The sequence below is a fragment of the Nuphar pumila genome, unplaced genomic scaffold, assembly GCF_984573655.1.
Source record: "Nuphar pumila unplaced genomic scaffold, dmNupPumi1.hap1.1 HAP1_SCAFFOLD_1968, whole genome shotgun sequence".
NCBI lineage: Eukaryota > Viridiplantae > Streptophyta > Magnoliopsida > Nymphaeales > Nymphaeaceae > Nuphar > Nuphar pumila.
This window is the reverse complement of record NW_028323806.1, coordinates 1-22,290: the sequence shown is the minus strand read 5'-3', so window position 1 is coordinate 22,290 and position 22,290 is coordinate 1. Positions and strand designations below refer to the sequence as shown.

Here is a 22,290-nt window from a genome sequence, read left to right as displayed (position 1 = left end):
CTGGTTCCCCTTCTTGCATGTTTGTAGTGGCGAAATCTGAAAAGGCTGCTTGCTCGAGCTATTCGCTGAATGAAGTCTGCTGACGGCAAGTGCACCAGTCTGAATCAGACAATGGATCAAGTCCACGACTGTATCGCAACGAACCAGCTTCAGATAGCTGAGGTCACACTATCTTGCAAGTCTGGCACAGATGGGACCAAAGGTGTGAAGCCTCGCACGTAACGAGATGTATTGGCATGCTAGTCAAATCTACTTCTTAAAGCTCGTGCCTTTACCCTTATACCTGTGAGGCTAGACAGTAAAGGTCAGATCTAAAAGAATACAATTTGCAGGAAGCCTCACACACTATTGCCTGGTTGGCCCATATGCGCGACGCACCTGATGGCGAGCAGCATCCAGGCATCGAGCGCAGTCAGGGCACCAGGGCTGTGCGGTTGCAGGGTCGATACTGGCAGAGAACAGCACATAGTGTGGGCCAGGGTGGGCAGCTTCTAAGCACGCAACTGCTGAGGGCCATGCAGCCACGGAGGTGGGGCCGAGGATCCGCTTCAAACGCCGCCTCGCTTGTACACGCCGGTTGATAGATAGCGGTCCCCCGATCGCAGATGATGCAGCAGATCACCGCATTCTCCACCTGCACGGAGGCCGCTTGTTTGCCGGTGACCGCGGGCGCGGGTGCCTGTAGACTAGAGTTTCGCCAGACTCTCGGAGTTGTCAGGTCCAGATACCATAAATACATGACTTTTGTGGGAATGATAGGTGTCGAAAAAAAACCCACTCTGGCGAAGCACTGCTGGAAAAATGCCCCCGCCAGCATTGTTGGTCAGGGTTTGTTTGCTCACGAAGACATCGATGCTGATGTGGGATAGACACAACATGCAAAACGTACCAGAAGCAGCATGCGAGGTTGTGTCAGTTTTTCTCTTGCTGTGCGGAGGCAAAAGAGGTGTGTGTGCATGAATATTTGGCACGATCATTCCCAAGTAGTACTTGGAGTTTCCAATGTCCATGTAATTGCGGTACTCGTACTTATAACAAGAAACATCATCACAACATCTGAAGATCTACATGCACTCGATAATATCAGCACTTGATGTGGACATATCGATTGTCACAACGCTACAGCATCCGAATGGACGGTGCGCCTCGGAATCGGGAAGTGATGATGCATCTTTGTATAACCCTACCGCATCCACATGGACATTGGCAACTCCAAGAACTACTTGGTTCTCAGTGTGTAATAACAACGCACCTCTGTCGAGAGCCGCAACGAAGCGGACACAGCGCCTCCGGAAGGAGACACCGGCGAAAATGCCCTCGACGCGCGCAAGGGCTCGCATCGTCTCTTCGGCTTCGCGCTGCGAGATGTCCATCACACGGTCAACGCGGCTACGGTCAAAGATGGAGGGCAGATACTCAGGTCGCCAGCGCCGGATGCCTGGAATGGACGACCCTTCCGAGGGCTGCAGCCCGACGATCTGAACGCCTGGGTTCTGACTCTTCAGAAACCTGCAATGCCGCTACGAGAACTGTCATGATGTCAGGATTTAGGCCACGTGAGATGCCTGCAGTGCCCGGGAAGGGAGGGTCGATGGTTTCGTTCGTTGATAGTGGATGACCGCTATCAACGAACGCGAGAGGTCTTGCGGCATGGATGCGGATGCAACCACACTGGATAATAAACTAGCATATCAAGCAGTTGCATAGCGAACAGTACACCATTCTATTCAGCAGTTGCATAGAGGACAGTAACCCAGCATATTCAGCAGTTGCAAAATGCAAAAGACCTGCATGGCAAGTACATGCATTGCTACAAGTTCGAAGCAGCCATGTATACGCATGCGAAACTTTGCACCTTGTGCGTGCGCATGGTCGTTCTGTTGTCGTCCGTGGCACTCACAGAACATGTGACGATGAATGTATCTCGATTCAAGCACATGCTGGAAGCAAAAATCGGGAATGGCGATACCGTGAAGTGCCCATGATTGTGCCGGTTGTGCCCATGGAGCTAACGAAATGTGTGATTCGCCCGTTTGTCTGCTGCCAAAGCTCAGGCCCCATGCCAGTGAAGTGTGCCAGGGGGTTGTCGTGGTTGGCAAACTGATCGAGCACGAGGCCGAGTCCATCTGACTGCATCTTCAGCGCTAGGTCTCTTGCAGCCTCCATGTCTCCAGCGGCAACGTCGATGAGCTCCGCCCCGTACGCGCGCATGCTGGCCTTGCGCTCCTGAAAAATGACCTGTTTGTTGGGGGGTGCTTTGGGAATGCCATGAGACCATTTTCAGAGACCATGGAGTGTTCTGAAAGAGGTGTAGGGAGGGAAGTGGAGGTCAGGACGGGCAAAGGGGATGGCGGTGAAGGCTGTGGAGGTTGGGGCCTATGACTTGGTCTGCTACTGGTGCACAAAGACCAACGCTCCCCTCCAAACCGCCCTCAGCAAGAAGAGCCACAATCTACATAAAAAAGGGTCACTCCCAAACCACTGGGAACTCTCTCAGCACATCATTTGGCGGCGTATGCGTCAGCTTTTCAGGGCGGATTGGAGGCCATCTTTCGGTCTCCTTCTGGTGCCCCACTCCTCGCAGAGTTCAGGGTGTGGCAAAGTAATGGGCATTATCATGTTGCAATGCCCTGGAAATGTATTGAGCGTTACCCTAAACCTTTGGTTTATCAATGTTAGCCTATATCATGATTTGTCTGGTAGGCAAACAGAAAGAACTTCCTTACTACAAGCCTCATCCAGCAACGAGCGGCTCGGCCTGCATCAGATACTTGCCTTCGGTAAGCCACCATGGACAGAGCTTGGCCAGGCAGTTTGCTTTATGGGCATGTATCCCTGCAAGTGCATGATTATTCCGGGCAGAGATTGTGGTCGAACTCCATTCTGGCGAGGCACTGACCATTGATTGATTCGAGGCCAGGCAAGAGCAGCATACCATGTCTATCCCTCTTAGTCCAGTTCATGATCTGACCGTGCTCTTGAATACAAAAACAAAACAGGGCGCATACACCTGATCACATATCCGCCTCATACCCCTGAATGCATATCTATAGAAAACAAACCTAACAAATAGGCCTTACACTCCTTATTGCATACACGGCCTGTACCCCTGAACGCAAGTGTTCTATCTGCAGGCTAATGTCATTTCACTCAGCAAAAACAGCTGATCCGCAGTCTGATGCACGCAAATGAATGTTGCTCACTTCTGAACCTTCTTGTCTACAGGTTTTGCAGCGTTGATCCTACGACAGGAACCACTGGAACCCCGACTTCTTCCCCCAAAAAAAGCACCAAAAAGGAAGCCATGTACATGCATAAATGCATGATGTTTTTCATATGCATGCTTGTGCATAGTTAAAATTATGCAGACCTGCGGGGACAGCACCTCGCTCATGTTGCGTGGCATGATGAGCTTGAGCTTGTAGCCCTTGATAGCTGCAGCCATAGCTAAAGCAATGCCTGTGTTTCCGCTGGTTGCTTCGATGAGAGTGTCCCCTGGCCTGATGGCACCTCGCGCCTCTGCTTGGGTGATCATCGACAGGGCAGGCCTGTCTTTGACCGAGCCCGCAGGGTTGTTGCCCTCTAGTTTGCACAGGATGACGTTGTTTCTTCTGAAGTGCTCGCCCAGGAACCTCAGCCGAACGAGGGGAGTGTTTCCCACTAAGTCCATGACCGTCGGGTAGGTATGTACCTGTATGTGACGTAGTTGCTTGGTCAAGCGTGTTTGCAGAGGAAATTCCAATGCATAGGAAGTTGCAAGGGCTCACTCCAGCCACAGGCTGGTGTGCCAAGCGACGTGCACCCAACCAACACTGACGCATGTGATGCAGGCAAATTACCACCCACAATTCACGTATGACCAGGGGACTTGCCCATCATTCTGCCATACTGATAAACGCCCATATGGCCGTGCGCTTAGTCCCAATTGCAGGAAGCCGATGAGACGAATTGAAGACATGCTACAGAAATGCTACAGAAATGCTACACATATAGAATGAATTTTTATCGTCAGTTGCGCACTTCGCCGGCGTGTGCCATTAGACCCCAGGTTTTCAAGGGTCTGAGCAACGATCGTGATCTCCCTCTTTGACACGGTGTTGGCTGGGGACAGCCAAAGCTTGTCCAAACTGTTAATTTCATCAAATTCGAGACATCTTATTCCTGGTACAGAGGCGCATGATGAGCAGATGCAGATAAAGTATGGATGCAACCCTGACAGATATTCTACGATTTCTGGCCTTCGCAAACGTGCTGTCAGGAAGCCCGCACGCGTGGTATGTTTATTGCTCAGTTTTTTTTTTTTGACTTGAACTGCTTCCTTGTGCTGTCACACTCGTGACACGATGACATGCTCCATGATGACGCAGCTGGCCTCGATTGAACTGCGCCCCTGATTGTCAGGCTGACATTGGCCTCAACAAGGTTTGGACAGCGGACGGCCCACACTGGTCAATCATATACATTGTGCAAGTCTTAATAGAGACATTCTGCGACGAGAAAAGGTCTTCTCACGAATCACAACACGAGGTAGCACGACCGAGCAATCAACTTGTCGTTGTCAGCACATCCGTGCATGCCATCGCTGTGAAATTTCCGTCGTTTACATATGATCATACTTGAAGTGGTATAGAGAGCCCCCCTCTGCCTTGCAGTGACTTGCTACAGTAGTTTCTAGACTCTTGTTGCTGTCGGAACTCACCCTGACCAGCGCAGGCGTCATGACGGCAGCAGAGCACGATGACTTTGACGATGGTGAACACGATGGAGATAACGGGTACGAGGAGGCCATGAAGCGCTTGGCAGTGTTGAAAGCCATGCCAGTGGAGAGCCTCACGGATGCTGAGCGGAAGGAGAAGCTGTACGGACCATGTTACCGCCACGCTGTCATTGTTCATGTTTTGCAATAAGAACAAGCATAGAAACAACGTGAGGAATGAAAGATGAGCTGTGTTGTGTTGGAACGGCATCAGAACTGATTTTATTTTCAGCATACATTGGCAGCTAATTCCGAACAGGGAATTCTCATCACATATCTACGCTTCTTCTCATGCGGTCCGTATCATATGTATGGATTTGGTTAGCCAGGTTGGTTGCTACGGTCTCCTTGAGTAATGCTTCAACGTCAACTTGCCTCGGGCGCAACCCGGTCTCGATGATTTGAAGTCTCAAGCCGAAATGGGTTTGTAAGAACCGACGCCTTTGATTTGTTCCTTAGCCCATCGTTGCATAGCCGCCCTTCAATGCGCTATGCAGCTATAATCATCACAAAAACGGGCAGCTGGTTGGCAAACACACTGCTCCGTCGCCGCCTGGCTCAGGCTTCTTTTAGTCCCGTTATTTATCAAATTGTGTATGCCTGAAATCGGGAAAGGTGGCGTGCATATTGGCCCACGTGCTGCATCGGACAGCGGGGTCGCCTTGGCGACGAGAGAACCCTGATCACGGGTTGCAAAGTGCGGGCCAATGAAGCCTGAGGCTGAACTCTGACACAACAAGTTCCACTTGCAAGCTTGCATGTATTCTTGGCTTTTGTATAACATGATGTGAATCTGCAGGCGTCTAGCCAATCGAGAGTCTGCTCGCAAGATGAGGCGCAAGCAAGCAGTGCGCACCTCCTATGCCCAAACATGTCATGATATGTCAGCTCAAGGTCTCTACATGATGGGCTCATCCATCCTGGAGGGCTTATTCAATGGGGAATGCATCCAAACCCATCGACTAAGCTCCCAGCCCTGCAGTAGTGCGAGGGTCACAAGCTTCAATAAAGGCTTGAAGCCCCGGGTCTTCCTATACTATGGGTAGCCATTTTCCTTACCAGAAACAGCTGTCTGGCCAGCCCAGGCACGGCTATTTAGCTCCTGCAGCGACTCACACATGAAATACCGTTAAAGCAACATCTGCAATGCTTGTGGAGGTCAGGGTGTCCATCTGTACAGTAGTCGGTTGATATTTGTCTGTGATCGCAGGAGCAACTGACTGCAGCAGAGCTGCAAGTGCACAAACTAGAAGCTGAGAGCACAGATTACATGAACAAGCTTGCGGAGGGGTGGCATCGGTATAAGGAAATCAAGAACGAGAACGAGCTGCTGCGGGGCGAGCTGCAGGCTCTGCAAACGCTGCAGGTGTGAATGCGTCTTGGTGCATTGGCAGGGGAGCCATGTCAACTAGTTCCATTCTCTGCGCATCGCTGGAAAACCATCCGTATTATTGTCATTGCTGGAAAACTATCCGCATTATCGTTGTTGTCATGTGGCAGGGACACATGTCAAATAAGGATAGTGCGGATAATTTTCCAGCGATGCGCAGAGAATGGCAGCGGAATTTCGGGAGTTATTCAGGTCTCAACTCCCCACGTGCTGGTGTATATTCCTTACCATTGGCTGAATTGTTGGTATCTCGGCACTCGCATTCCACCAACAATGTGACATCAGGCCTGCAAACACTGCAAACTGCAGATGTAAATGCGTCTGTACAGTTCGCTTTGGCCATTGTTTGTCACCTCGGGAGTGACACGATACCTGGCCAAGTATGAGTGCATCACGTCCTCAGGGCACTCGATGACTATGTGGGCTGTGCAATTCTGTCGCACTGATTCGATTAGAGAGGCAGTGAGCTGATGAGCTGTACGTGTCTGTCGCTCGTCACTACCTTAAACGCCTTATTACATCATTTTTTCCCTCTCACGCGTGTTAAGCAGGTTCAAAATTTCACCACAGTGCTGCAAAGTATCTTGTTCATGTATAGGGGAGATGAGAGGCAAGCTGCCAAGAGCGATAAAGGGGGGCGCATGGCAGATCAGTGCACATCAATCGACCAAGATCGGTGTCAAATACGTCTGTCGCTGTCAGCGCATATGGCAGACATCGCCACTTCAAGTCGGAAGAGGGTGGGGTTCAGGGTCACCATGCGTGGGCAGTGTGTTCAGTGGTTCGCCAGACCCTCTGTTTTTTTGGCTCCAGACAGCCGAAATTACATGATTTTTGGGGACAAAAGTGGGGGTTGAAACTTGGTATGGCCAAGCACTGGGCCTGTAAATGAGCAAGCCGGTTGCGAATGAGCGAGCAGTGAGCCCTGTGATCAAACGTTCAGGCGACGATGGCGGCAAACGGCGAGGACGGCACGGATGTGGACCCGTCTGCAGATCAAAACAACAGCGGCGCAGCAGAGCCAAGCGCTGCTGCCTCAGGAGAAGCGGGGCAGCAGCATGTAACAAACACTGCGATCCCGGCCCCTGCAGGCGAGCACATGCCCGCGATGAGCACCCAGTCGAACCTGCATGTCCCCAAGGTATGCCTTCACGACGGCTGCTGTATTCGCCGACCTGTTCATTCGTGTTAACTCATAACTCAATGAGAGGGGTGTCTGTGTTGATCCAAGGAGAGGCATCTCTGTGTCAACACATGATGTGTATGGATGTCTGTGCCTGAAGGGGGCCTGAAGGGGGCGATATGACTGCAGTTGCCCTGAATGTAACATAGTCTGGACACAAGAGCTTGCTTATACGATTACTGGCAGGTTTGGTATGAAGGAGCGGACATGACCAGGCTTGACCCACTGCGATTAGCTCCTCGTACAAGGAGGTTATATAGGGGGTCCGTTGCATCCAGGGACGACTACGTGATGTTTGTTTGATGGTGCGCCTGTTGACTCGGCAAAGCGCTTGAGAGTGTGCATACGTTCATACGAGGCGTTAATCAAACATATGACCAAGAGATGTCTGCCTGTAGATGTACCCAATTGCTGGCACATGTTTTCATTAAGGGAACTGAATCCGATTTGATGATGCATGAGGTTGCAGCCTTTGAACGCGCTGCTTGTCGCAATGTTTGCGTCGTTCAATGGGCGTGATGCTGGAAGGATAATGGTTGTTTTCCCTGCGCTTGCGCTTTCGCTTTGTTTGCTAAACGCTGACCAGCAAGTTGGCTATTTCTGTTTTCGAAATCACCTGATGGCTGATGGCATGTGCGCCTGCGGAGCATGGACGAAGAGTATGAGTCTTTGGAGTGCTCTTTGCTTTCCTTAATCAAGTCACTAAAAGTTGCATACATTGTATTCAATTTCAGGCGAGTTGAGGTAATCTGATGTGTATTTTGTTACAGGTAAATTGTTTTTGGGCTGTTTAATATTGTGTTTGCATGAACTTGTGGCTGCCAAAGCAGCACAATCTTTCGTCTGCGGGTGAAACAGTCCCTGATGTGTGAGTGCAATATGGGATATGTGTCTTGGTCTATGCAGGATGAGGGCCATGATGCAAAGGACGTCGCCGCGACATGAGGTGGCATTGTAAGTCTTTGCCGCCTGCTTTGACTGGCTTCTGCCCCTGTGTCACACACTGCCGAAATGTGAGGGAACTGCATTCCAAGCCACTACGTGGCAACCGTATACTGCGCACAATGTGCCCGTCCGCAGTTGAACAACGTACATCTGCAAAGACGCCTGCACCGGTAGGTGTGACAGAAAGGTTGGGTATGTGTTTGTTAATTTGCTCAATGTTCGCAAAGTTTTTAATTAGCCTAACTAAACTGTTATCTCCAAAGATACAGGAGGGGGAGTGATCCACCGTGCTTTTCCTTTGTATGGTGCTGTGTTGCACAGGAATCGAGTTGTTATCAAACATGCCTGCAGACTTGCTAACATGGTGGAACAGGACATGTTTTGTGAAGCACTGGGGGTGTCCGTGGCTTGTAACATGCATACAGGTACAGTGTGCCAGTTTTACAGTACGCCAACTTCAGATTTCCTTGCGGGCTAGAGTCACAACATGGATCAGCTCCTCATCTGCTCTTCTGGTCAACACGATATCACCCTGAAAACCGTGTCGGTCAGTCATTGTGGCTATAATACCGAGTGGATCGTTGTCTTGAACGGTGATCATGTACAAGCGCCCGTGCGGCGACAGATAATGGTCCAATACATCAAGCAACCTGTCAATCACCACTCTACCATTCTTTCCGCCAGCCCAACAGCGCACGATGCCTTCCTGCGTTACCTCCTCGTCTGGTGAAACAACGTAAGGAGGGTTGAACAGCAGGATATCCACTTGGTGTCTCCAACGCTCATGGAATGCTGAAATCAGATCTGTTTGCACCAGGTCCACCGCGCCCTGAGCGCCATGATTTCGTAGCGTCTCATGAGCCGCCATGAGGGCGTGCTCAGATATATCTGTGGCATGACATGCACAATTGATGTTTAAATCTTGGAGCATGAGAGCAGCCGAGCATATAACGTAGCCGCTCCCACACCCTATCTCAACGCAAATGGATGGTTTGTATCGAGCCCAGACGCCTTGGTTCTCACGAAGTGCATCCACCAAAGCAAACGAGTCATCAGAAGGCTCATAGACGTCGGCATTGTACGAGGTCTTGGCAATTGCGGCGCAGCGTAAGGAGCTCATCGGTAGATGTCCACTTGTAGCCACTTGCGTTTACATCACAGTGGTGGGCTCGAGTTTCGTATGCGAGTGGCCATGTCAATGTTCACATGACGAAAAAAAGATTCAGGAGTCCGGAACTTGTATGTGGCACCAGGGTTTTAACGACTGTTCAATGACATTCTGTATCAGAGATGGTAAGAAACTAAGCCCATGGCGTGCAAGCAAACAGCTACGTATGGATACTCATTCTTTCGCATACACGCATGGAGCACGCAGCATTGCGGGGGTTGTCAGGGACACTGATAGTGTCGAACGAGATAGGGGGCAATTGACTCATCCTGGCATTTGGCTTCACACCTCATCGCGAACGCCTGATGCTTACTCCACGCAACGTTTTCGCAAGCGTCCCTTGAGCAAACTTCTGTATGTCTCGGATCAGACAGCTCAACAGGATATGGCGACCATTTGTCACTCCAAGCTTTCATGTGTGATATCACCCGGTATACGCTTTCGTGCAGCGGGTATTATGAATAGAAACGACAGTTTATAGTGCTTGTGTTCATTGGTGCACTTTGAGCTCGGCATGAACGAAGAGGATGAGTCTGAGCGAGGTCCCGAAGGTGCAAGCAACTTCGTCCGGACCCTGTCCGAGGATGCCCTGTTTGTTAAGCAGGATAGAAATGCTAGATGGACAGCTTACAATTGTTTCAACGAGCATGAGGGAACGGAGCTTCTTTGGCTGAAAGTGGAGTGCAAAGATTGCGACGAAACCAATGGCATTCAGATTACAGATGTATACGAGCATCTGAAGACATGGAAAAAGCTGGATCACTCAATGCTGCTCAGGTGAGCTTGTGACCAATTTTATGCATGCCGAACTGGGGCAGATTATTTTGCTGTTCACGACAGTGCTATGGACAGCATCGGAACGTATGTACGAGGTGGACATGAATTCAACAAATACGGCATTGCACCTTTTCGTGACTGTTCGTCATTGTCAGCATACACCAGAGACCATCGAACAACATCTTTTTCGTTCCAAACTGGTAACGATGCTTGGTTGTCTCCTGCTACCGACTTCGCAAGTCTTGAAGAGTGTATTTTCGTCATGTGCAGAATGAGTCCGACAGCTGCACCGAAAATGGGTGTGCTGGTGCATACAGTTGCATTCCAGATAATGATACTAGTCAACGCGTGGGTTGAGTGTCGAGAAGCCTTGAACACTGCAACTTGTCCAGCGTTCACAGCGTGCAGTCGCTTCTTTGGGAATGTCCAAATTTGCATCGCAAATTGCACATGCAACCCCAGCCCTCCTGACCGGAACTCCGTCATCTTCACTCTCTGATTGGCCAGGGTGTGATCAATGCTTGTGATACAATGAGCGGGTGTCGGTTCAACGGACAGAGGCGTGGGCAGTGTCAAAATGACACAAGATTGGAGGCCTGGACACTGTCCATAGTAGTCACGCATCTGCTAGCCGGACGACGCGTCGCCGTGAAAGGGGCGACGAAGTGCCACGAACACAACTTGTTCATAAGGAAACGGTGTGCAGGATCGAAGGCATGTGGATGTCTCCTGCAAATGACAAAAGCAACAGTTGCATAAACGTGGTGGCGGAAATGTGTGGGCGCACCAGCTTGCGGACATACCGGCAGTTGCACAGCCGCTTGGGGTTCCCTGCCATTCAGAAAATCAGCAGGCAGCTGTTCAAAGGCACGCTCTAAGCATGCAGCTAGGTTGCGCGCTGAATGCTTTTTGCATGGCACTCAACACGTAGCACCCATCCACAGGATACTCGGCACTGTGTTGCAGCGTGCCGCGACTGGGCGCGTGGCTGACATGCATTGGGCCCATTGAAATATTCCGGGAGCCCCTGGCATTCCTCTTCAACACTCGATGCACTATGAATGCATCAATGCCGAAGCCCCTTGGGTACGGCCCCCTCGTCAGCGACGGGGGAGGCATGGCAAGAAAATGATTGCTTGTTTTATTTGATTGTATTCCTTTCCGCCAGGGTTTTACCTCAGAGTTCAGCAAATGACACAGACGGGGAGCAAGCGAGCAACCGCAAGCGGCGGTGTGACACGGGGGAATACTCAGCCTGTGCAGGCAGGCAAGCGCATGTGTCCAGGCTAACGGCCTTCACGTGCAGTGCTTCTCTGGAAAGTGTTTTCCCTTTTGCGTCCCCGGAATTCGCGCATTTTCAGGCATCTGCATCTGCAAATCATGCAGTCTGGCAATGCGCTGACGTGTGCATTGGTCTGTGCAGCGCTGCTGCACATAGCGGAGCACAGCCACCTGCCCATGCACAAAGTCACTGCGTTGGACGTGCAAGTGCACCCTGTCAACGCCAAGCTCTGTGTTCTGCCGACATTCATCTGGCGGGCGCCCGCCAACGGCGTAGCGCCCCCCCCCCCCCCCGCCCCACGAAGCAGAGGCCAGCCCCCCTGCCGGAGAGGGCGCCGCAAAGCCGCCTGAAGACACCAACGCGCGCCTGCGCGCGATGCTTCACACTTTTGCGATGCTGGTGGTCGAGCTGCTCACGGGACTGCCCCCCCAGGGTGGGTCTGTCGCCGAGGTCCGCCAGGACATCGCCCACGCGGATCTCCCCAATCCGGACGCGCGGCAGCTACTGCTAACATGCCTGCCGGAACCGGGGGCGCCTCTGCCATCCTCGCAGGAGCTGTTAGAGAGCCCATTGCTCGACCCGAGGCGGTTCTGGAACTTTGCGGCGCAAACGCCGCAGCCGCCCCCGCCCGCCTTCCAACGCGGCGAGGACTTCTCGCTGCCATCCTTGCGCTCCCTCGACCGCCGCTTCTCCACGATCGGCATGGGATCAAAGAGCCCCCCGTCGCGCGCCGTTGCGAGCGCCGGCGCTGTCGCCTCTGTTGCCGCTGCGGCGATCGCAGAGATCGATAAGGAGACCGACTTCACCCTCGGCCGCGTGAAGGGCCTCGATTACATCATCTCGGTCAGTGGCGTGCTCGCGGGGCGGTGCATCGACTTTACGGTCAAGCTCGAGGACCAGACGGGCGGCGAAGCTGCCAAGCCAACTGCGCATTTGGTACGCTTTCCGTTTGATTTGAACGTTGACGTCGTCGATGGCGTCGTCCAAGAGCTCGGCCCGTTATTCAAAATGGAGGAGACGGACCGTGACCTGACTGCTGCTGCAATGAAAGAGGTCATTGCTAACCTGGTGCCCGAGATGGAGCATCTGTTCCCATCGGCGTCACGCATGAGCTATGACGGGGCCAGTGACGAGGCGTTGCCAGCGGCGCTGGATAATTTTATTCCCGCATTATCTGGCAGTGCTGCGGGAAGCCAGGCCTTATCAACTCTGGCTTCGGGTAACCACACGGCTGAGGTGCCTGTCATCGCACACCAGTGAGAGCTGTGCTCATGAGCATATCCCAAGAGCGCGGCTTTCACAGTCTCCCAGGATTTCAGGAAGCTTTGGTGCGCAACATTACGTGGCAGTGTTCGGTCCGCTCGACTTGCTGAGTTTCGTGCGGGGAAGCCTCGGCCCGACCAAGCCCGAGGTGCTTAGTAGGCTGACCTGCATGCTCACCGGCATGTTTTGGTGGCAATGCATATATGGTGTAGGTGCCATGTCAGAACCTGCCCTCGATGACAATTTGATAGTGATTGCTGATAGCTTTCTGTATTTTTTTATCCCAACGTGGATGTGAGGCCTAGTTATGGACCCTTGGGAACAGCGTGATGGCTCAGCCATGTGGTCCTCTAGTGCATTGCCGCTGGCAGCTCGTTTTTTTCTCTCTTCAGGCGCCCCATGCCCTTATCAGAGTTGATTTGTGCCTCAAGATCACCGTTGCCTTGCTTTCCTTGAGTAAAAGAAGGCTAGTATGGTCCCGCGGACCCCACCGACGTATGTGGGTGCTGCTTAGAAGCTCATCTCGTCTACACTCAATGTAATGGCATTATAGTGGGTATCAAACGCAGCCACGCTTTGTCAGGTCCTTTTAGGTCAGCACTCTAGGACCGTTGATTCCTTAGCCGGACGTGAGTAATGGTCAGGAATCAACTTGTATATAGAATGTAGCTGTGATATCATCCAAATCCATAACCTCTTGTCTGACAGTTTCCAAACATGGAAACTCGCTTATCTGGCAGCCAGCCAGCCAGCACTGGAACACGAGCATTCCACTTGCTGTCTCATGAAAGAAAGTTGTCTTCACCCAGCACACTTACCTTCAATTCTGTCAGCACTGCTGATGTGCTGTGGTCGCAGAAGGCAGTTGGTGAGATGCTCCATGCAAGTGCCTGGTGAGTGTATACACCAGATATGCCAACTCATCCAATTGTGCTATAGATGATGATGTTGTATCTTTTTACAACACTACGTGCATACACTAGCTTCCTGTGTGTTACGACAGCCCTCAAGTAAGCCATGAGTCAATTAAATGATGGTGATGCCCGCCCAACAATCTTTGCTTTCTCAGTCCTTACACTTTCCAAATTGACTTTCCAAATGCATGCAGTTCTCCCGGCCGCTAACATGTAACACTCGCCTAAGATTGGATTATTAACAACGTTTTTGTGTTGTGATATCATTCAGCGTGAGGCCGAAGCCCTTCGGGCATTGTGATCTTTACCTCTTGTGCCGTCAAACTGAATTGCCTGTTCAGTTTGCTTTATCTGATACATGTCCTGCTGTAAATCAAGTTGAGGCTTCCAGAGATGTAAACCGGTGCCACAACATGGATTGTTCTGGACAAATGACGCATCACTGGTATGATCCTGTCTGTAGCCGCCAAGTGCACATAGAGAAAATACGTCCATTGTTTCATTATTACAACGTCCGTCGTTTATTTTTCACGGCAATATGTGATTACTTTACCCTAATTTATGTCACGCTTCCCTACAAAACGCCCGATAAGCATAAGTATCTCACATGCCATGTTCCACTGATCAACCGCTTCAAACGTGCATGACTCATCCAACCAAAACGATGGTCACACATAGGCAGAACACCCCAACCAGATGATATCGAGGGAAATAAAATTGAGACGGCATACGGTACGTTCACACCTCAACTTGGAGTCAAGGCGTGAATCAACAAGCATGCCATCTGCTTGCACGGGGGGTACGGATGCATGTGGTAAGGAACACGAGTGCTGCACGTGCAATGTTGTGAGTCACCTTCATGCTCAAGGGGACGCCTAGCGCCAAGCTATTCATGCGTGCTTGCTGCCTGAGCATGGACAGGCAGAACAAATGCACCCGAAGAGCCCAATCAGGATTTGAGTTCGGCACCCAAGATTTGCAGGTGGGGTTAATCATGGGACCAATGCTTGTTGGAATCCAGCCAGAATGCAGCTAGCAAAGTGCCTTGACCGGCATCATCCATCCCATAGGCACCGTAATCACTGTAGTTGTTATAATTCTGCTGAGCCAATTCGCCAAAATCGCCACACTGCCATTCCTCAGGATAGCAAGGCGGCGGGTCAGAGCTGCATGCAGCCTCGAGTGCACCCTCCCCGTCAACGTCCACAGCCGCAACAAATGCCAAGCCCGCGTGTTTGGGAATCAGATCGATGATGCACCTGTCAAAGGGCGGGTGGATCATTCCAAGCGGCCTTGGATATGCCCACTCCCCCTCCTCTGCATCGCTTGACTGTTCGAACCGTTCCCAGCAGCCCTGCGTTGAGCCATCAGCCCATCCAAGCGTCTCGGATAAGTCCCACTGCCAGACCATGCCTGCACCCATGCTGCAAACTGATCAGCCACATGTATATTCCCAAGTAGATCTTGGAGTTTCTTGGAGTACCAGTGTCCATGTGGATGCGTTACTGCTGTAAAATGATACATCATCAGAACATCACACAGATAATGGCAGGAAGTAACCAACAAGCAACATAGTAAACACAATCAAGCAAAACAGCTCACTGAATGTCAGCGGATATACGTCTGCAGTTCCGTCTTTTGGCCCTGCTGACCTCAGCAAGGAGCTACCACCCTAGCGCACGCGACAATACTAGCAATGAAGGAAGAATGAAGCCCAGTCATAGAGAACTCAATCTTCGCACCGTTCATGGCCTGCCCAAGGAGAGTGTCTGCAGATGCGGTGAGCACGAGGGCCTGGTTGGTGACAGAGAACTGTGGTCGGGGCAGCCGCAGAGATAGCCCCTCACACACAGCTGAGCTTGGGTGGTTGTTCAACCGGCTGCTCTCATGTACCGGGTTTGTCATCTTCCGAAGGTCCCACACCGAGAGCGCTGAGGTGGCGTGACTGCATCATAGCACACGCGCTCAGCGCCTCGTCAGACTGTGCGACTGTGCAGGTCCAGATGCCTGACAAAACCGTGGATTCTGGGGACGAACATGGGAGTTGCAACCCAAGGTGGCGAAGCACTGGCGGCGCTGGCACCTTGTACGCATGACACTTCCATGTCGTACTTCGGGTTGCCAATGTCCTTGCGGATGCAGCAGAGTTGTGAAACGATACATCTTCATCGTATGAAAGCCAATGAAGAAAGCAGCTGGGCAGGCAGAGCACCACAGCACACACAATTAAGCAGCTTCAATCTTGGACTCGGGAATTTCATATCATGGTTTGTCGGCGGTTGGGTGGGAAATTGTGTACCACTGCGTTGACCGGCAAAGCCGTTGGAGCGGTTGGGCAATCAGCTGCATTACACTGACGAGCAGAGCCAACTACAACACAAAAAAATGATCAGTCTTGCTTCTATTTAGTGCAAGACTAGACAGACGCAACATTCTCGAGTGTTGCTAATGCATTTTGTAGAGCAACAGTATCAAACATCAGCAGTTGGGCCGGCGTGGCCTGCAGTGTTTCGCCGGAATGGGTTTAATTAACGCGCATTCTCGGCCCCAAAAATCATGTATTTGCAGGCGCACGGAACAAAAAGCCATGCGACCTGACGAAACACTGGTGAGGTGCGGACCTCATGAAGACGTAGTGCTCCCGGGAGGGGGCAGTGACGATGCGAGGGTAGAGCGAGTTATGGAGCAAGCTGAAGCGCTGGACCATGGAGGGGGTCCGCATGTCAAAGACGCCGAGAATCGCGTTGTGGCTGTTGCTCCCGTGCCGACATGTCCACGCAGTGCCCTCCCCTAGACAATCTTCACAAACGTCCGAGTGCCGGCCTCCCCCGATCGCGACCTGAGTCACATTTCTCACTGGTCACGACGTCGCCGATGGTGAATCATATGCTGGTGGACAATCGCATCAAGGCATTCCTTTTCTGGTGCTTTTCTTTCATCTACAGCTAAAGGAAGCAAAAGTTGCGACGTAGTTGATATACTACAACAAGTCAAAAGCAGATATCCCATGACTGATGGCATCCAATGTGCCAAATATTGAGCCATTTCTTGGGCCAGCAGGGTGCCTACGGGCGGTGAAAACGGAAGCTGTGGATCACCACATGCCGCACCCCCGCTCATTATATGATCGCCTGTCATCTTTTGAATGCACCATGTATTCCTAACTCTGTAATATCTATCCAAGTATCCGCAGATATTCGGAGAATCTGTCTCATCCGGATATTTCTATCTATTTTGCCGGGTGACACAGACACGTCGTGCATTTCTCATATCTATCGTGAACATAGCTTCTCGTAGAAGCTGGCTCATATGCTACCCACGCACCTGGCGACCACTCCCGGCGAATCTGTACACGCACAGTGCAGCAACTTGTGTGCCACTGAACGTGACCATGGAGATTGCTTCCGCACACACACACACAAGCTCGTTGCAGCGCACAAAGACATTGCCAAGCATCGAGGTCCCTGCTGTCGTTGATGAGTGCACACATGAAAATGTCCTCCCCTCTAGATTCTAGCACACTCACCTTTGTCGAGGCACAACATTGTCGAGGCACACAACACAGTCATTCAGCCGGGTGCACTGGTTGGCGACAGGGGCGCACGCCAAGGCTGGTTGGATGCTGACAAAGGGTGACGAGATCATAGTTGTCCAGGATGTCGTGGCACGAAGCTGCCGCTGACGTCTCAACATTGATGGTCCAAAGCTTGCATCGCTCATGTTCGAGAGCCTCCAAATGTACAACGCTGTTCGCAGCCCAGAGCGAGGCACCATCATTCACAGATATAAGGTCCCAAATTGGATTCCGGCATGGGAGATCTATCTTGTTGGTCCTGGTCGCATTGCCGATCGCATCCCCATCTTCCTCATGTGGCTGTGAGAAGAGTGAGATGGTACCTGCCTCTTGGCCCACAGCCAAGCGCCCAGACCTGACGAGGCTGAAGCTCCAGGCTTCGCACGTATCCGACAGGCTCACGGTCATCGTTTCCCTCCGAATGCACGGAGGTTTCGATGTATCGGGGTCAAGTTCATAGCAACGTACGCAATCACCACCGTCGCCGATATCGCGGTACGTGCTTGTCAAGAGATGCGTGCCTGCACTCATATCCACTTGAAATTTGTGTCAGGACTCCGACATCGACACTGCGACAGATACGCGTGGCGACACCCACGATGGCTTAAGGGGTGAAGCAGGGCGCCAACATTGCAATCGAGACAGTCAGCACAATTTAACACATGCGCACTACGTACGCGCAGTGTGGACCTTGGCTGCAGGCTGGCATGCCGAAGAGCTGGTCGCGAACGCTCGTCGCAAAGAACACACTGACACGCATTACTGCACAATGATACACAATGATCACATGCTACTGTTGCTTACCTCCTTGCGTGTGCTTGACTGAGGCGCGTCGAAAGTATTCGCCGGTGCCTCCTTTCAAGGGGTTCAATTTGAACGCCTTGGATTGGCCATTGCTGTCTGTATACAGCGCTCTCCACGCGTTGCTCGCATCTCCATAAATTCTCACCGCAGGGCGAGACCACCGCCGGGTACAGAGCGTCTTCCAATGCTCCTCACCACCTGCGATGGCCTTCAGAAGTTTACACGTACAAGCCGTGGCTTGAAGGGCCCTCGAAGGCAAGTTGCGCATGATATTATGCAGCACATCTTCAGGTAGCTCCATAAATGTCACCATGCTGCAAATTGTGAAGAAATTGCATGGACGCAAGCTGGAGCAATCTACGATGTGCCCAGCACGTTGGTACTGCTTGGTATCTGCTGCTTAGTATCATGCATTCAGTATACTTGGTAATGTCCAGACTGCGTGGTTAAATTTTTACAGACTGTGATGGCGGGCCATTTTCCCTAACGAAATTGCCAGCGAATTGCTGATAGCACCCTTGCTGTGATAGGGTTCAGCGGTCACTGAATCAAACTATCGATTTCGGTTGCACCTCCGACAGAAACTTCGTGACCATTGCAAAGCACCCTCCAGACTTCTTGATGTAAGGAGTGCTCGTTAATGAACAGAGTGCTGATGTCTCTGTACGTTCGTTGTGGGTGTTCAACTTGTACAATGGTACCCTCATAGAACGCCATGACGCGTGTTTACGCACCCGGCAGTCGACTCAGTGACGTTGGCGCACGCAGTAGTGCAGACGAGTTTTATAATTGAACGGGTGTCATGTTGACGATGCGTGGTAAACAGCTGCAGTTGCGGTCATTGGTTCAGCACTTGTGGTGGTCTTTTTATTCGGATGGTTAGCGAGTTCCATCGTGGCTAGCAGACGCGGTGTCCAAGTTTCTGGTAATGGTACCGATGTCTCAGCCGTGAGCTTCTTTTTGGGAGGAGATGTGAACCGGATTCCTCCGGCTACGTATGGCAAGGTGTGGTTCTTGTTCTACGACATGCGCGTCCCAGCCTCGCATACACACGTGCGCAGCGCAATAATCAAGCCTATGTACAAGGACTGCTTACATGGGACGCGCACCATTTTAAGCTCGGTCCAGAGCTTGTTTTCAGGTTGTCGCAGTGCCAAGAGATATCGTCACTCGTTTCGGCACCTGTGTTGTCCAAGGCGCTTGCATGGAGCTTACCTACATGTTATTATGCATGCCTTGATTCGTTGTGCCGTGTTCATTGAAAAACGTGTGAGATCTCGGGCAGCGGTTCTCTACCTCGTCAGGGTCCGCGAGAAGTCAAAAGACTCGGCCCTCGTATTTCTTGTGGTCCCTGTAGCAGTTAACTCTTCCGTTCTGTATCGAATCACATATACATGGCTTCCGTACCCCACCGTAGAAGTTATTTCATAGACGTTCATCGTGTCCAGACAGGATGTAGCGCCATGAGATTGTGGCAAGCTTTTAGGTGCGAGTGAACACATTTAGTAGATCTCCAGACAGTGTAGGTCACGACAGACCACTTCTCGTAATCGATTTTTAGATACTGCAGCCTTCTGCCGTAGTATCAAGGTCCACTGCATGCAAAGTCAGGAACTCGTGCAGCTTTGCATGGTATATACTGGACCCTTGCTGGAAACAGGAATTTCATTCTGTCCACCTTCTCACTGCAATCGCCGTCACCATGCCCCAACGCCTGCAGCTCGGAGCGCTTGTGTGGAGGTGGCATGGCATGATGACTGTTAGCCTGATTTATGCATCCTGCATTGCATTGCAGGACGTCTTGTTTTGCAAGAAGTCAGTGTGTCGCCAGACCCTCTGACTTTTTGAGTGCAGATGCCCGAACGTACATAAGTTTTGGGGGCAGAAACGGGCTCGAAATCTGTTGAGGCGAAGCACTGCAAGGAGCCCCAGTCTCTGATGTCTGTTTCTTGGCCAGGTAAATGGTGCATCTTGCACCGGTGGTCAGAATCTGGGGGATTACTTTCTGCATACACGCAATCATCCTGTCTCAAATCGCTGTTTGCATCGGGGCAGCGTGCCCCTGAATCCACAGCAGATGTGGGAACATGTAACAGGGTGGGAAAAAGAAAGGTGTACGTGTTTTTGCACCTGGACAACCGGGTTTGCCCTTGCCCAAGGGGCTCTGAATTGAACATGATTTGGCGTCCAATGTCCAAAAGCACTCAAGATCATCTGCTGCTGTGGGGGCACATCAAACATCCAGATGATGTGATGTGCACATCACCTCATGTTTTCGCGCGGTGGCTGGTAGTCTTTGCTTATAGTATGATGATGTTTGACATTATCTATGTGATGTGATGATGTTTGCTGGTAATCTGGATGGTGATCCGGATTTCAAGCGCCAACCATTCCATGATGTCACACATGCAGGCGTTTTTGCTGGTGATCTGGATTGAACTCAAGCCAGGTACCGCCCTCAAATGGATGCAGAGCTGGCAAGTTCTCGCCAAATACGTCAAGGAAAATGAGCCCTGCACATTGTCGTATGAGATATCCATAGACGAGACCAACCCCAACCGGTTCCTGGTCTTTGAAAGGTGAGACCTCGCTGATGTCGTTATCTGGGTTGCAAGGTGGTGGACAGCATGGTCATGGGCCACGGGTGCTATGATTGCCTGGACTGCAAAGCTTCACCACCCATGCATGGTTGTCGGTCACCTGTCTGTCGTCTTGAACTGGCGATACTGCTATTTTAGAGCTTATCTGAGCTGCAACGTTCTTCGGTTCCGGGTTTATGTCAAGAGATGCTCAGTTGCTTTCTACCTCCGAATCTAGTATAATGTACTTTCCATGCAATGTGAGCCGAGCTAGAAGCAGCGCTTTGCCCGTGTATTTGCGGGTCGCGATGCCTGAATAAGCATGATTGTTTGGGGCAAACATTGGATCGAACCCCATTCTGACGATTCTGGCTAGAAGCTGCCTCTGCCTCTGCAGGGTGCAAACGAAGAGGCGAGGCAGGAATTGCGGATAGAGTTTGCACTTTGCATCTTGGTATTATCAGAGTTTCCCCATCAAGTCGTCATTCGGGCTACCTGCTTGCGATGTAATGATGTATCTTGATGTCATATATCGGCGCTTTCTTCAAGTTTTGGCTCGTGCGAGCTGCCGCACGTTGATGACAGGCTTGCTCGTTCCAATTGCTGACCTTCAATGAGCTGTATACTTTGAATGTGCTGTCATGGTAGCTTGTTGACTGTTCCCTGCCATCATCTATGTGATGTGATGATTTGTGTTTTCACAACACTACCTTGCTTGTGAATGCCTGACAACTACTGCAGGTATTGTAGCAAAGCCGACTTGATCAATGTGCACCAAAAGTCCGAGCCATTTCGCATCTTTAAAGAGCAAATGCAAGAGCTGGACCCATACATCCGGAAGGAAGGCTCTGGATTGATGGAAACTGGGATCGGTCACATGGTGCGGCTAAACTCAATATACTTGCGGTTGAAGTTGATTGTTATCCATCAACCCAAGTCTGATTACAAGACGATACTTGAACCAGCCTTCAAAGCAAGCTTCTAATGCTCATGATATCCAACTTGCGTCCGACTCGAATGTGCCATGGAGGAGAGGCCTTCTTCTCCCTGTACCTCAGAGATGTGCAGCCTACCTGCGCGTCACTGTCCTCCCCATAGCTGCAACTCTCTGCTCACTTTACATCAGGGGCCTGTCAGGCAAAGATTGACTGCCGAACGGGTTCTTAACTTTCTTGAACGCTTGTACTGCAATGAGCGTGTCGCCAGGCACCACGTGGACAGACATTGCGTGCTCGCCCAAGTGACGAGGTGCAGGATCAAGGTTGTCCAACGCTGTGCATAGCGGTTGATTCTCTTGAGTATTCGTAGTGGCAACTGTCCTTGTGGATGCTGTAGTGTTGTCAAGCTATACAGCGTCATCATCTGCATGGCGTTTGGTGTCGTTGCAGGTGTGAGTGATACAATCACTGATCTGCCAACAGTTTGAAGAAGGCTTCAACTGCAGGGCTGAGAACTTGGCATTGATCCCCTCGCCATGGGAAACAACACAGCAATCACAAGGTCACAAGGTGTATCAAAACCGTCATACCAAACAGTTATGACAACAATTATGTCGAGCGATCGCTAGTCGCTATTGGTAGCGTTGTCGAGAACGCTAGAGCTGCTTATGTTCACATACATGTTTTGCCAGAGGCAGCTCCAAACTGCGACACCTT

At 51.3% G+C, this 22,290-nt stretch overlaps 2 protein-coding genes across 2 annotated transcripts; one reads left to right on the top strand and one right to left on the bottom strand.

Annotated features, from left to right (window-relative positions):
• Positions 1-4,718: 4,718 nt before the first annotated feature.
• LOC149808942 (basic leucine zipper 25-like) lies at positions 4,719-6,532 on the top strand. Its single transcript, XM_089995076.1, has 4 exons — positions 4,719-4,858; positions 5,556-5,604; positions 5,967-6,122; positions 6,257-6,532. Exons 1-4 carry the CDS (start codon positions 4,719-4,721, stop codon positions 6,530-6,532), a joined length of 621 nt encoding a protein of 206 aa, XP_089851202.1.
• Positions 6,533-8,731: 2,199 nt separating this feature from the next.
• LOC149808941 (uncharacterized) lies at positions 8,732-9,394 on the bottom strand. The gene has a single exon (XM_089995075.1). The coding sequence runs from the start codon at positions 9,392-9,394 to the stop codon at positions 8,732-8,734; it is 663 nt and encodes a 220-aa protein (XP_089851201.1).
• Positions 9,395-22,290: the final 12,896 nt, after the last annotated feature.

Bases quoted from the DNA above. Each gene is read 5' to 3' on its own strand.
- LOC149808942 (XM_089995076.1), top strand. From the start codon at position 4,719: ATGACGGCAGCAGAGCACGATGACTTTGACGATGGTGAACACGATGGA. The intron at 5,605-5,966 runs GTGCGCACCTCC...CTGTGATCGCAG, and splicing joins AGATGAGGCGCAAGCAAGCA to GAGCAACTGACTGCAGCAGA. The intron at 6,123-6,256 runs GTGTGAATGCGT...GTCATGTGGCAG, and splicing joins AGGCTCTGCAAACGCTGCAG to GGACACATGTCAAATAAGGA.
- LOC149808941 (XM_089995075.1), bottom strand. From the start codon at position 9,394: ATGAGCTCCTTACGCTGCGCCGCAATTGCCAAGACCTCGTACAATGCC.